The sequence below is a fragment of the Lichenostomus cassidix genome, chromosome 19 (genome assembly GCF_008360975.1).
Source record: "Lichenostomus cassidix isolate B80296 chromosome 19, HeHo_3.0, whole genome shotgun sequence".
NCBI lineage: Eukaryota > Metazoa > Chordata > Aves > Passeriformes > Meliphagidae > Lichenostomus > Lichenostomus cassidix.
Genome location: NC_139499.1, coordinates 3565097 through 3580160, shown reverse-complemented (window position 1 = coordinate 3580160; position 15064 = coordinate 3565097). Strand labels below are relative to the sequence as shown.

General features: G+C 42.6%; 1 protein-coding gene across 7 annotated transcripts in view; it reads left to right on the top strand.

Annotated features, from left to right (window-relative positions):
• The window catches only part of SPNS2 (SPNS lysolipid transporter 2, sphingosine-1-phosphate), a 162753-nt gene that overhangs the window by 64602 nt on the left and 83087 nt on the right, over nt 1-15064 (top strand). For 4 of the 7 annotated variants that reach the window (XM_085078827.1, XM_085078824.1, XM_085078823.1 and 1 more), the window contains exons 2-3: nt 9365-9430; nt 11956-12009. In XM_085078827.1, coding sequence (XP_084934953.1) covers nt 9365-9430; nt 11956-12009 — 120 coding nt within the window. The remainder of the gene's footprint in view (nt 1-9364; nt 9431-11955; nt 12010-15064) is intronic. The other 3 variants (XM_085078828.1, XM_085078829.1, XM_085078826.1) reach the window with 1 other exon arrangement.

The window sequence follows — 15064 nt, the reverse complement described above, 5'->3', positions numbered from 1 at the left end:
ATATGTCTAAGAGTAAAGGCTATTCTGGAATTACTAGAGTTAGAGTAGATATTTTTATCTGTGTTCAAAAGCTTTTTCATCTGGAATTTTAAACAAGGTTTAGGTAGCTACTTGAAATAGTAGGGCTTTGGGTTTTTTTAGAGATTTCCTGTCACCCTAGAAGTGGGTGGTAGCACCAAGTTTGCATCACAGTTTTATTCAGGTTTAAATCTGTGGAGGACATGCTACAGACAATTCCAGCTTTTCCACTTGTGCACTTAAAGCCTCACGAGCCTGTCCAGATCTGAGTCCCAGCGGGAGGTTTCTGTAGTGGATATTAACATTGCACAACCACTTGTGAAACTCAGTGTGCAGCAGCACTGGAGATGTGCTCTTACACCCTGTGCTGGCATGAAGTTGATGACAAGAGCTCTTTGTTAGCCCAGGACCATGACAGTGGATGTTTCGCTCTCTGACTGAGAGATCTGACAGTTGTGCAGAGCAGAAACCTGCCTGGAATGTGCCTGACGTTCCCTGATGGGCTGCTTTTCTCCTGGCTGCTGCTCTTCTACAGATCACTCTGTGCAGGGTACCTCTGCATCTGGCATCTCCCTTGCATTTTGTAAAACATTCTTTGTGGTAAAAAATAATAGGAGGCTCCTTACAATTACATACAATATACCAATGTGCCCTGGACAGCTTGTGATGTTCCAAAATAGCTCCGAGGCATTGCCAAGCAGAAGCAAAATGTAAATGAGAGATGAGATGCAGTCACTTGGAAGTATGTCCAATCTGAGTGCACATTTCTACAGAAATCTTCCTAACTGGAGAAATTAGCTGTCATCTGCTGTAAGTCATCAGTCACTAATTACCCCAGTTGTTCACTCAGGCTCCTACATCACAGAAATCTGCATGTAGGAGAGAAGGAAGTGGGAAAAAAACCCTCACTTGCTAGATTGTGGAACCAGAGAACATCAAGGCTTTCTTCCTTTTGCCTTTACAACCTTGAAATCTGCATTTTTTGTCTCTAATTTTTTTTAGTTTAACATTTTGAATTGAATTTTATTATTGTGAAATAATGCTGATGAGCTCCAGAGACACAGTGCTTGTACATAGAAGTGCACACGATAGCCCAGGCTTTTTGGTGGGATTTATGTTCCCAACCTGCCTGAAAACCTCAAATCCAGCAGGTGTTGTGTCAGAAGGTGTAACAGTGCAAGTTCTCGTGGTCTGTGTGAGTGAAGTGGCAGCAAAGTGACCAGCTTGAGGTTATGCTTGCACAGAATTAGGTTGAGAACTATTATCCTCATGCCGTTCACACCATTAAACAGTGCTGTTAAAATATTTGCATGTGCTTTGACTGGTTCCAAGTGATTAATCGAAGTGATTAATACCACCTATTTACTTGATAAGGTGGTATCAAGCATTCAGTTGAATGTGGTGATGTGCTTCAAAAGTATATGTTTAAAATATATACTTTTATAAAAGTATAAAATTGATCCTGAGAACGAGTCTAATCACTATATACTGTCTCTAGAACTCATAAATGCCTCTTTCCTTTCTTGATTTTATCTAGTCAGAAAACCATGGGATTAGAACTGTGAAGTCCATAACCACATCTGTACCAAGCCAGGAAAAATCTCCAAAATCTCTCTAAAAAGAGATTTTGCAGATACTTATTTTAATTTCCTTGCAATTTGTGGCTCATGCCAGTTTCCTGACTCATCATCACCCCAGTATGGTGATACGCCAAGTTTTCCAATAAGGAAAACAAGGGAGCAGTGAGTCACTGACTGAATTCATATGCACTTGATGTGCTCTATCATTATCCATACTGGTTTTATTTATTTTAATTAGTTCATATACAAAGTCTCTGAGATATGTTTCACTGCATGAATTAGCTCAACTTGTTAGTCTTGTCTAAAGATTAGAAAGGCAGAAGACAAGTAGAGCTTTTGGTGGCAGGCCCAATTTTTTCTGCTACATAATCTATGAGGAGAATGTGAATTGGGGGAGTCTCTGAATAATTGAAACAATAATGTCAATTTTTGAGGCTCTTCTCTTTGATGTGAAAATCTGGTGAGGCTGCTGCTTAGATCTAAAATGTCCTGAGAGTAGCTTTTCCCATTGGTAAAGATTGTGTTTCATTCTGTGTTCAAGCAGAAGTGCTTGCATGAGATAAAAACCTCAGAAACTGGGTCTAAACTGAGTCCTGAGCTAGAGATGCTGGGTGTAGGAGAAAGGTCTGGCCAGCATTGTCTGAAAGCTGTTAATGATTCCTGTCCTTTCAGATGACTAATATAAACCTCAGTTACTACATCAGTTTCTGTTGATTTTTCAGAGTTGTAAGAGTTTCTGATTTTTCCCCTTCCACATAAAGGAACTGTTCCGAGTCTCAATGAATAAGCTTGGTTTTAAGTTCAGGTCTAGGTGCCAATTCATTTTAGTCTGTCCTTTGAGCCAAATGCTGTCACTTATCTCTAATTGAAGTCTTCCCTTGGCTTGAGGGAACTGCCAGGCTGATTAAGATAGGCTAAGCAGGAGTCTGCAAGTGAGATGAAGCAGGGGTGAAATTAGGGATCTCCTTGTAGGGAGCTGTGTCCCAGGTGGAGGGGAGAGTGAAGGGACACTGTGAGCTTCTCCTAAGATCTGGCCCATGTCGTTTTTCAGTTTTACTGCTGAGAGCTGTTGTTGCAATTGGTCATGAATGGAAAATCTTCCCTGTTTTGGAATTTAAGCCCTTTAGTTCATGCTTCATTATGTTCCCTATTTGACAATGACATCCTTCCCAGCCGTAGTCCTGGGAACAGACCTACACTGTAATTAAAGAGATGAAGTGTTTGATTAGGGTGTGAGTTTACCAGTGAGGCACCCAGCATTTGGCAGGCATGGTTGCATTCAAATTCCTATTTGTTTTGTTTTGATTCTTTTTTTTTAATCCCAAGAGGACTGGCTGTCCTGTGCTGCCTTCCCTAGACGCCCTGACCCTGTGTTAATGATGCCTTCTGCTAATCGATTCTACACCTGACAAACTTTTTTTATCTCCTCCCAGTCTTGCAGGCAATTTAGTGCTCAGCCTTTGCATACCACATTACAGTGGAGTTTGAGCTGTGTTAGAGAAACCATAATTCATTACTGCCAGAGTGAGAAGTTGCTTTTTTAATATATTTCTTCTTCATGCTCTTGATTAATTGCATTCCTTATTTTTTTTTCCCCCTGATGCTTAATTACTTGTTACATGCCATGCAGGTAAGGCAGTAGCCTTTGGGAATGAATGAATGAATAGCTCAGATACTTCCCTACTGATACTATAATAATGACAAAAACATTGAATGGAAAAAGTGGGTGTGACAAGTGGTGTAAGTCTCCAAGGGTAACATTGGTTTTGATTCAGAAGAGGAATGTCACCTCAGACAGGCATTTTTATTCCATTTCCCAAGCAGTAGTGTGTGCTGTGCAGGGCTCACAGCAACCTGTCCTTCCAAAAACCCACTGCAAATGCTGCTTGGAGTGAACAGCAATTCCTCTGCTGTGTCCTGACAGTCCAACACCATCAGCTGAGACAAGCCTCCACCTCATCACCTTCTGCAGGTAGTGGGGAGGCTCTCGGTGCATGTGAAGGTCTTGAATTCTCACATTTCTCTGGGGTTTTGTTAGGAAATGGCCGGAGCTGTGTCAGGGAATGTTTATGCTGGATATCAGGAGAAGGGTTGTTCCCCCAGAGGGTGCTGGGCACTGAACAGGCTTCCTGGGGAATGGGCACAGCCTGAGGCTGCCAGAGCTCCAGGAGCATTGGGACAAGACTCTCAGGGATGCACAGGATGGAATTGTTGGGGTGTCTGTTCAGGGCCAGGAGCTGGACTCAGTGATTCCTTTGGGTTCCTTCCAGCTCAGGATATTCTGTGATTCTACTCCATATTATTAAGCAGCTGTTTCATGTCCTGTGAATGACATCACAACCGTGGCTCACTCTGATGTTCAGCTTGAGCTGCTGTGATTGTCTCTTCCCGCACTCTATATTACTCAGGGAAACCCCTTCCTAAGCATGCCACTGTGGGTGTTGGCAGTTGCTTTTCAGTGCTTTCTAGGTCACAAGTTTCATGCATTCCAGTGTGAGCAGATCTTAGGAAACCCTTGTTTTGATTTGTCTAATTGCTGGGTTTGTTTTGTTTGTTTCTTTTTAATCCTGCAGCATTATTTCAAAACCAAAGACTGTTTCACCAGTGCATATTGTCATGTCATGCAACAGTGGAAACTAGTTTTGCAGAAGGAAAGTCAGTGTTTATGTCCTAAGGAAGCTCCTGTCAATGTTTTCAAGCCAAATGTCACCAGGCTTTTATCAGTGCTTAAAGAGCAGGCAGGGAATGCTTTCATGGCAATCCAAAGAAGGTGGTACTGCATTTATATTCTAGACTTGCTAGTTCTGGCAGCAGTGGGAATTTATCTTGAGGTACAAATATCAGCAGGGCTACCATGGTGGTTTTCTGCAGCTGAATATTTAAATAGGGCCCAAATTGTGACGCTGGTGTGTAATAGCTGGTGGGTGGCTGAGCTGAAGCAGCTTGTTTGAAGCTCAGGGATCTGTGTGTGAACTGCTGTCACACCTTGGGGTTGCAGTGAAGATACAATCACAGAGACCTCAGAATAAACTTCTCTCCACCTAATCTTTTCACATGTCTCTGAAGAGACAGGTGTGTGCACCACTCCTCTGCCTCCTTAATGCTTTATTTGAAGGAGGTTGGATATGGCTGCAGGCATGAGGAAGAGCCTGATGGGAGGAAGGTGGTTTGTGCATTAAAATGGATAGAAGGCCAGGGCTTGGCTATCCCTGCATAGCTACCTCTTCTTGAGGAAGCTGGTCCTGGAAGTACCAGGGAGCACAGTCTGGGAAGAAAATGCCTTTATAAGGAAGGGAGGTAGGTAGCAAGAGGTAATAAAAGAAACAGTATTGTCAGTACAGAGTCTGCTCTGGCTCACAGGAAGCTGGGAGTGGGAATCTGGGTTCCCCAAAGAGAGGTCCAGACCTGCAGTGGGGCAGGAGGGAGGGTGCTGGGAGCACACATCCTTCATCCTGTAGAAAACTCTGTGGTGGTTCCTTCAAGCACCATCATTTTTCCCCATCAAAAAATACCTTTAAAAATGCACATGCATTCTAAGTAAGTAGTTACATTGGTCCCTGGTGTTGCAGCAATGTTTAAAGAATGTGAGCTGCAAACCTGTGCTTTGCTGGTGTAACTCTGCACTCTGTGCACAGGCCAAGTCCACATCTTGCACCTGCCTTGGAAGCCGTTTGAAAGCAAATCATGATGTTCTGTTTTGGTGACTGGAAAATGGGGCTCTCCCAGGGAAGCTCTAATATCTTTTTGCTTTGAAATTGTGATTTCATTGTGGTCTAGCTTATGGACACTGTTTCTTATTATGGCAGTGTGTACAGGCAGCAGTAGCTCAGTGAAGAGCCCACGTTGAATCCTGCAGCTTTTGATTTGTTGTAGCTCAGGTGAGGAACACAAAACCTATTTAGGCAAGCTGCTTGCCTCATGCCTCATCTGTACCACCTACCTCCCTGTTTGAAGTGTGAACCACACACTTCCAGGAAAATTTGCCTTTCTCAAAGTATTTCCCCTAAATCAGAGATAACCTAGGCCATTCAATGTGGATTTGCATTCCAAAAGCGTCAGAATCAGGTCTTTTACAATCACTGTTTGTGAAATGGTCATTAAAAACGTCAGCAGTACCCTAGAAACCCTCTGACCCTGCGAGTGGGTGAGGTCAGGCATGTCCCTCCCTATCTGTAACGCTCCATGACCTTTTATCCTCCAAAATGCTTTTAAAAGTCCTCTTCATGCCCAGTGCCCACAAAAGTCTGATAACTGCCTTGGTATCTGTCAGGTGCTTAGACATTAGACCAGGTAAAAGTCCCGTAGGAAGGGCTGCACTAACCAGTCTTAGCTCTTCTGTCTGGGTTTCCCAGTTAGTCCTGTCACTGTGCCCATCTTGATCAGCACTCCTGGCTGGGTTTCATCTGGGTTTCATCTCATTGAGTTCCAAGCTCTGCATCAGCATTAACAGTGTCTGGTTCAGCTGCTGAGATACTTTGGGAGGTTGGCACCATGTTTCCTGCACATTTGCTCAGTCCTGAAAATACAGAACATGTTTAAGAAATAATAGGTGGGAGCACACCGGGTGCTGTGTAATCATACAGACATCCCAAATGGCCAGCAGCCTTCCAGAGTGCTTCTCAGGAAGACTGGTGCCTGCTGGCTGCTCTTGGCTATTTTGAGATCCTCCTGAGTCTTAGGTATGAGCTTGAATCCAAGAAAGGCCTTGCCAGCCACATGTGGTGGCTTCACTTTTTGGATTGCATCAGATGCTGTGAGGCACCTGGCAGCACATCTCTGCAAGCAATGTGGTCATTGTCTGGAGCCTGGCTCCAGCTCTCTCCCTCCCCATTGTCTAAAAGCAGAAGGGAAAGTCAAAAGCTCTATCATTTTGCTGTATTCTCCCCTGGTCTATCATTGCTTAATTGTATCCCTAAATCTTATTAAAGTCTGGGGTGAGTCATTGCCACAGTGAGGTGGAAACAGCTGAATGAATTTAAGAGGAGTGTCTTCCCAGGTGAGTGGCTGAGCAGGAAAACTCCCACAGCAGAGGAACTACTATCACTTCATAGGTGTGTTGCATCATCTGCCTTCTGCTGCCTCTAATTTAATGCTCTAAACCCAAATCAAAACACCTGTAGTCCAAAGAGAATATAAAGTAACTTAGAGTAGGAAATCCTTACCAATTAGACATGCACATCTCTCTTAATCATCTGAGACCTCTGTCTAAGTTCCCACAGGACTTATAATTGTGGTTCTACACTGTCCTGTTGCATTGACTCTTCACAGAACCCACTTTCCTCTTCACCACCAGGATAAAATTGTAGGATTAATCCAAGGTGTCTGCATGTCTGTATCCTGTGTTTCATTTGTGGCTACAGGAGTCCAAACTTATAAAACTCATTATTGTCTGTAGGACTGTGAAGCCATTGTCACTGGACAAATAACTTGTCATGAACTGGAAACTCTCCTCTGCTTTGCTCTGTAGGCACCATTACATTCCCTTGTACTTTCTGTTCTGGTTTCTTGTGCAAATCCATAAAAATCTGTTTTCCATCACATCCCAGGCTCCTGCTTCTGATAACTTTTCGTAGTTTAATGTGCCTCTTTGGCGTTCTGGCATGGCTGGGAATATATTGCTGAAGGCAGGACTGGCACCTTTCAGGGTGCTGGACATGAGTGTGTATTCCTTCATGAAATACATTCCATCTAGTCCAACCCACTGCTCAGCTTCAGGCAGTGAGTAGGATATTTCATTTCTGTGCAGCACAACTGAATGATGATAGGAGAGCATGAGAAAATACTGTACTCAGTATTTCCTCCCTTCTTCCACATTGTTCTTGAGAATGCTGATGAGTTTATTGTTCCTAAAATTGGGATTATTGTGCCCGTGAGTTGTTTTGACTTGCTGAGCTTCACCTGATGTGAGCAGTCTGGGTGCAAGCAGTAACAAAGTGCTCAGAGCCTTCTCTCCATCTTCTTCAGTGAGGTTTGTAAGTTGGGTTGCATGTCAAACATTTATTTTTTGTGGAAGACTAGAACACCAAGGGGAGCAGGTAAATCAGCTAAGGCACAAAGGGGTTTGCTAGGCAAATGCAAATTTATTTTTGTTCATAAGTTGCTGCCTGCATAATGGTATCTCAGTTATTAATGGAGAAAACTAGGGAAGCACAGTCAAGAAATGCCTGGGCACTTTGTAAATTGAGTTAAATCTGCCATCCATCAAGAGGAAGCAAAGAAATTCCTGTTTGAATTGTAGTAGACAGCAATGCTCCAAAGGAAAAGAAAGGCCAGGGGAACATTGTGTCAGGCTGGATGTAATCAGGCACTTCAGGAACTTGCAGAATCACGGAATAATTGAGATCAGAAGTGACCTCTGGAGATCATCTAGTCCAAGCCCCTTGCTAAAAGCAGGGTCAACTAGAGCAGGTTGCTCAGGACTGTGTCCTGCAGGGTTTTGAATATCTCCAGGGATGGGGAACCCACAATTTCTCTGAACATCATGCTTGACCTCCCTCACAGTAAGAAGTTATTTTCTTATGTTTAAATGGAGTTTTCCAAATTTCAGTTGGTGCCCTTTGCCTCTTTAAGTGGGCACCAGTGTGAAGAGCCTGGCTCTACCTCTACCCCTGCGGTATCAGTAATGATAACCTAATCATGGCTTAGGTTCACACCTTCCCCACCCTCAGCCTTCTTGTTTGGGGCTAAACAGTCTGATGAGAGAGTTGGGAAGTGGGATTTGTTGCAGGAGGTTGAACTAATGTATCTGGGCAGATATTGAGGCCTAAAGCCTACCTGAATGCTGTCCTGAGTAAATGGTGATGTACAAGTTGTACACAATAGCTGAAATGAACTTTTTTGCTTTTTTCCTTCCTTCTCTCCATCTTCTTCTTTTCCTTCTTTTTTACCTCTACTTTGGTATCTTTAATTTATGACTGTTCCCTTGGCATTGTCCCAAATGTCTTCTGGGAATAGTTATCTCTGGGTCTTTTATCTCTCTGTATTTGTCATTTAGTGTGATCTTGGCAGTCCCAATAGCTAAGATATTTAGAGTAAGTGAATTCAGGTTGGTGCTCAGTTGATTTCTGTAACCTGCAGTGATGAGCAGAATTACTTTGGATAAAGCCTTGGATCAGAATTTGAGATGGAGGTGAACTTCTCTGGATGTTCAGTGTAGTTAAAAAATTGTATAATATAATATATATAAATATATACATATATGAGATTTATTTTTATTTGGTCACTTACCCACCTTTACTAAGCTACTTTTAATATATTTGTTATATTTGTTTTGAAAGCAAGAACTCCTCAGAACTAGTTAAATATGAAAACTTCCATCATTGCTCCTATCAATGTGTCAGATCTCCTTCCAGCAGAGATTTGTTAAAACTTGTCTTGCATTCAATCTGTCTGTCTTGTCAAACCATTTGAAGCACCTTAAGTGCAGAATCAGTTTCCCTGTAACATGACAGAACTAAGGGGTCTGGATTATGCAGAAAACACACAAGAAAATCCTGATCTTATTTAAGCAGAAAGAAAAGACCAGTTTCCATTCATTAGAATTGCATTCCTGGGCTCATTGCATGATGTTATATCTGCCCACCTCTGCTTTTCTTGTATTAGCCCAAAATTACTGAGTGTGCATGTATAGGGAAAAAAAAGTGCAACCTTTAGAAGTTATGTGTTTAAATTGGAATGGGAAGGCTTGCTGATGCTTCACAAAAGGTTTGGGTTGAATGCTTTTCAAAGGCTGAAGGCACTGAGCATATTCTCTGTTTTCCTTGTAGGTGTGTTACTAGACATCCAGCAGCACTTTGGAGTCAAAGACAGCGGAGCTGGCTTGTTACAGACAGGTAAGAAAGAGTGTTTCTTCTCTTTGTCACTTCTCCAGTGGGTGTCTACAGATTTCTCCATTAAGGTGCTTGGTTGTGAAATCTACTCTTAGAAAGGTGAATAAATACGCTCTTACTGGGAAACTAAATGAACATAAGGATTTTTTTTGGCCTTGATTTGCAGCTGGACAGGAGATTGCATCTCAGAATGGCTTGAGTGTAGAACAGACCAAAAGAAAACAAACCTAAGGATATTATTTACGAGAACTACATTCATGTGGGAGATGGTTACTTCCCCTAGATCAGAAAACTCGTGATAAACCAACACCAGGATCCTGTTCACTTCTTTATGTTGGTAATAAGGGTGATGTATTTTGCCCTTCATGTGCTCGACAGAGAATCTGCTGAATGGACAATCCCTGGCAGCATGGTGTGGCATGAAAATGTAAAACTCACCAGGGTGAGAGCCTGGGGATGAAAGCTGCAGGCAAGGCTAGCAACCATTGCATCCATGAGAACTCATGGATTAACAACAGCCCTAGGGTTTTGATGCTGTTAGCTTCTGGCATTTCTCTTGTTGTGTAAGGAAGGACTGTTGCAATTCTGATGACCTTTTAATGGAACAAGCGTTTTCATGTCTCACACTTCTTCAGGCAGAGCTGAACAACCCCAGGACAAACCCAGCTTCTCTGGCCTCTAGTCCTGAGGTAGCTTAGAGGAGAGCCTGTGTCAGTGGGCTGCACACTGAGTATGAGTCTCAGGTAGCCCTGACAGCACATTTGATCCTCATGGAGAGTTGAAAGGAGTAGCAGTATTTTTAAGAAATGCAGTATTTTAAGAAAACAGTCTGGTTTGAAAACCTCTTACAGAGCTATTAGTTAGAGTCAAGGATATGTGGTGCTGTGGTTGTCTTGTCACTGTCATCTGTCTGAGGGAACCACACTGGAACAATTATAGCCCTGAAAAAGTGAGAATTCAGTTAGGTTTTGAAATAGCATGCCTGCCAGACATGTTTTCCCATGCTGTCACTGTGGATACCAAACACCTGTCAGAAGCTTGTCTGTGAAACTGTGGGCAACACTGACTTGTATAAAATCATTCATTCTTTATGATCACACTGAAGGTGAGAATGTTCTGGAGCTCCATCAATTGGTCTTTGATTTCAAACTATGTGAACCACTGCAGTATCACCTCCTTTTTTATTTCCCGCAGCCCACAGCACAGCAGGGTCCTCATCTGTGGTTGCAGCTTCTTGGTAGTGTTGTAATACAAACAATTCATAACAACTTGTATTAAATGTTTAAAAAATGCTGCTCTTGTGTGACAGCAGAGCTCAGCTCAGCTGATGTGAGCAGCATGTGTCCAGAACAGAAGGCTGCAGCTTTACAAGTGTCACTGATTATAAGTAGCATCAATCAGTTATGCCCAAAATGGCACTGGTTGTCTGTCAGACTCTTTTCTACAGCAATTATTTGTATTTATTTATTGTACTCAGAGGAACAGGTCCTCAATGTATCATCAGACACAAAGTGCCTTCAAGAAAATACTCTGGTGGAAAAGGACACTTGCCAAAGCATGTATTTAATCTTCATTCCCCTCAGTGGATGAAATCCTTCTGAAGATTATTTATTGACAGCAAGTAAAAGCTAACTTCAACAGGATATTCATTTGTTAATTGCAAGAAATGTTATTTATTTCTCTAGCAAACACATAGGGCATCTGAAAACAGCATCACTGAGATATTGCAGGATTGCTCTTGAATGTGTCAAGTTTTCTGATAGATAATTGTTGCTTTAAGAAAAGCAGTTTTTTCTCTTGGGGTTTTTTTCTGTTCTGAAAACTGAGGGCTTGATTTTGCTTCTGCAATGTAGATAATAATGTACTAATCACAGTGCTATCAGAGGAAAAGAGTGCTCACAAAATAAAACACCATTTCACGTAAATAAGGGTAGAGGCATGTAAGTGAAACCTTATTAAATCCATTACTCCAGCTTAACAAGTTTCTGAGTTGGCAGCTAGCCCATGGCCCAGGCATCCTTAACCTGGTGAAATACAAGATGCTGCTCTAAACCACCACAAACATTGCTTTTAATCTTTTGTCTTTTCTCTAAATCTGACTTCTCAATGTTAAAATCAGGGTAAATGGTGCAGAGTGTCAAAGCACTTGCCCAGGGTTGCAGAAGCCTGGAGCAAAGTTGGGGTCAGGCCTGGTGTCTTCCACTCCTCTGCCTTAACCTTGAACAGCTCCTTTGCCAGCAGAGACACAGATATTGTTTGCTTCCCATGAGATGGTCCTGCTAACTAATTGAGTGATGTGAGATGAAAGACTGTTCATCCTGATTATGTCCTCTGAATAAAGAGTGGATTAGTCCTCAGGTTGTTAATCCTGCATCTAAATCAGTCCGAAATTAATTTACAATGTTAATGAGGGGGAGTGAAACGTAGTATTTGCTGGCAGTTCATATCACTCATCAAAAAGGCAATAAAATAAATTAAAAATTTTAAAAAGGCTTTTAACTGAGAGGCAAGTTTGCACAAATTTTTAGGAGGAAATGGTTCTGAAAATCCAAACAGAAAGGGGGGAAAGAAATCCACCAAAGGTAATGTTTGACCTTGTGTTGATCCTACACCCCAGTCCTTGCAGGCACAGCTGGTCTGGTATCTCTCTCCCTCTGATCACTTGAACACCCATCCATACACTCTCAGCTCCTGATGCTGTGTCAAAAGCAAAGGTGACTTGGTTCCTTAGGAAGTACAAAGACACAAAGAATTTTTGTCTTCTTTTATATTAATCCTGACATACAAGCTGCTCTTTGCCCAAGAGATAATGAAAACTGGTTAGAGGGATGCTGTAACTCTTTATACAGAAAATTCACAGGGCTCTTCAGGCTCATCCATAATGGAAAGTAGCAGAACATGGTAGTCTCTGCAGCAAGGATCCTGTGACAGCAGAGGACAGGCTGACAGATAGAGCACAACTGCTGCTTGCTCAGTAGCACTGTAGAGTAACACACATAAAACTGTGGTGAATTGAGCCTCACTTATCTCCAGACAGTGCTGTAATTCTGTGCTGATCTTCCTTTTTAAGGCACTACATATGCAGTTACATAAATACTGGTTTAGTTCACTGTCCCACAAGTCTGCATCCAAGCTTTCTTGTGCTTTTCAGTTCTCACTGGCTGCTTTTCCCAACTGGAGAAAGGATAAACCTGGCTGAACTCAGAAGGTGGTAGAGCATCTCTGTCCCTATTTGAGCTGTACAGCTATAGTCAGTCAATACATTTTTAAACCAAACCATGCAAAAGTCTTAGATAAGTGTGGAGTTAGGTAGGAGCAGCTGCAGAACTACAGGGCTCTTTTGGAACACAAAGACTGAGAAAGCAGACAAATGGATTTGTAGAGCTGCTTCAAAATAATGTTATTCTTCCATATACACTATGCTGCAGGAGTAATGCCCAGTGTCTTGCTCTGGTTTTCACAAGATTTTTTTCCCCTTCTTTCTTCAATTTTTGTGCTTTATTGCTCTGTCTACTCTTCATGCCCTTGGATTTATTTTTGCTTTTGTGTTTCTTGCCAGTGTCTCTGTAGCACACCAGAGCTCTAATAATAGAAGTGCCTGGCTCGCAATACAGTTTGTCTTCCAAAGATCTCAAGATGTTTTATATCAGGAGGGATAATGAAGCTGGCCATCTACAGATAGGGAAACCAAGAAAGCCAGATGGGAAAAATGACCTGCCCAAAGTGGTACAGCAGCTCTGAGGCAGGGCAGGGATGAGAGCTACAGTCCAGTTCCTGAACACGCAGCATTGGTGTTATGAATTAATTAATTAATGAGGTTAATGCTTAAACCCAGAGATTTGGTCCTTGTTACTGGGCACCTCAGTCCTCCAGCCTAGACAGCTCCAGCTCAGGGACTTCTGCAAGTGGAAACTGAGAGGCATCAAATGGGGGGTATTACAAGGATTCCTGGAAATGCAGATAGGGAAAGTGTCTGTCTTCAGGAAGAGCACAGAGATGTCATTAGAGGAAACCTTGGTAGGCAAAAGTGTACAGTGTAAGGTCACAAGCCAGGAAATGTGAGGAGGTGAGAGATCTGCAAGGACTCATTAAAGGTGAATAATCATAGATAACTGGGGCTCTGAAGGAACTTGTGCAGAGAGATGGGCATTCCCCCAGATGCCTTTCAGGCTCTGGTTTCCCAGAAAGCCAAGCACTGCCAGGTACATTTTCTTAAGCCTTCTTGTGAGCTCCCTTTTCCTGTAAAGGTCAATTCCAACTAAAACCTCTGTTCTTTTGAAAAGTGGCACTTTTATCTACCTGTGTTGTCTTACCTCTTGAGCTGACTGGATGTAACCTTGCAGTTGGTTGCAACCTTGCAAATACACAATCAGCTCTGGTGTGAATGTGTTTATAGCTTGGTGGGAACATTCACAGAGAAGGGGACCCCAAGCCCTTTACAAGTTCCAACAGTGCATTTTTCCTCTGTGCTAGAACAGTGTCTGATATGCTGAGACACGGCAGTCACACAGTCTGAGGGTCTGATTCATGAAAGTAGTTAAACCTATTTGGAAATGCCTCTGCGAGCAAGGATGAAAGTATTTTCTTGAATCAGTGAGCAGGTTAGTGGAAAACTTGTTTGTGTCCTGGCCCAGTCCCCACACACCAAGGACTGAACTATAAAAATGCCATTTACAGCCTGTGTTCTCACTGGGCAGCCCTGGATTGCAAAGTAAATAATCTTTGGTGGGGGTAGAGTGGTCAGGGAGGGGAGGGAAGGTGTCCTTGCTTCCGGCTGAGAGGAGGGAAATGCTTCAGCCAGCATTGTATTTTGTCTTTCTGTTGTTCATGTCAGCAAGTGAGTGCAGGATACTAGAACAGGGAAACTCTCCAGACTGCCTTGTCTTCATTAATATCTTCATTTTATGGTACTGCATGGCCAATAACACAAGGTAACAATTCATTTCCCCATCCTGTCTTTCTGCTTTGCACAAGGAAAGTTTGTCCTCACTGTTGGCCTTTCAGGTACTTGGGCTGCGTGTTGTGAGTGAAACTTGTGCTGCCTGTGGCACATCTATCTGTTCTATCAGTAAAGATTGGCCTGTTTTCCCTCAGGCTGTAGTTCAGGCACCCCTTGCCAAGGTTGTCTTCACTTCTGTAAATTATTTTAATAACAAGGGGAAAGATTTCCCATAGATTTTAGAGAAGTAGTTATCATTCCACCCAAAGTCCCAGCAGCTTTTAGCACACCCCGTCCATCCCCACCATGTATTCCTCAGACCTCAGAATTTCATTCAAGCGCAGTACAGAGGATTTTTGTTGGTATTGTGTAATACTCTTAAACAACATCTTCCTCTTACTACTAGCAGTGCAGTCTCATGTAACTGGTATCTGCACTGTTTCATGCACAAATAGTTCAGAAGGGCTGGTCTGACTCCCTTGGCTTTTTTCATTACCACCTTAGCTGGAATTTTGAAAGAGGGAGATGAACACTGGAGTTGCATTATCAGTTATTACATGTTTAATCACTACCCGTTGCTGGAAGGGAAGTGTGGACTTACATTCAAAAACTTTACAAGGAGATTACTTTTATGCCTCCCCCTCTTCAGTGGCACTAAAACCTTTTGGTAGTAAGTGGAAAACCTGCTTATCTTTAAT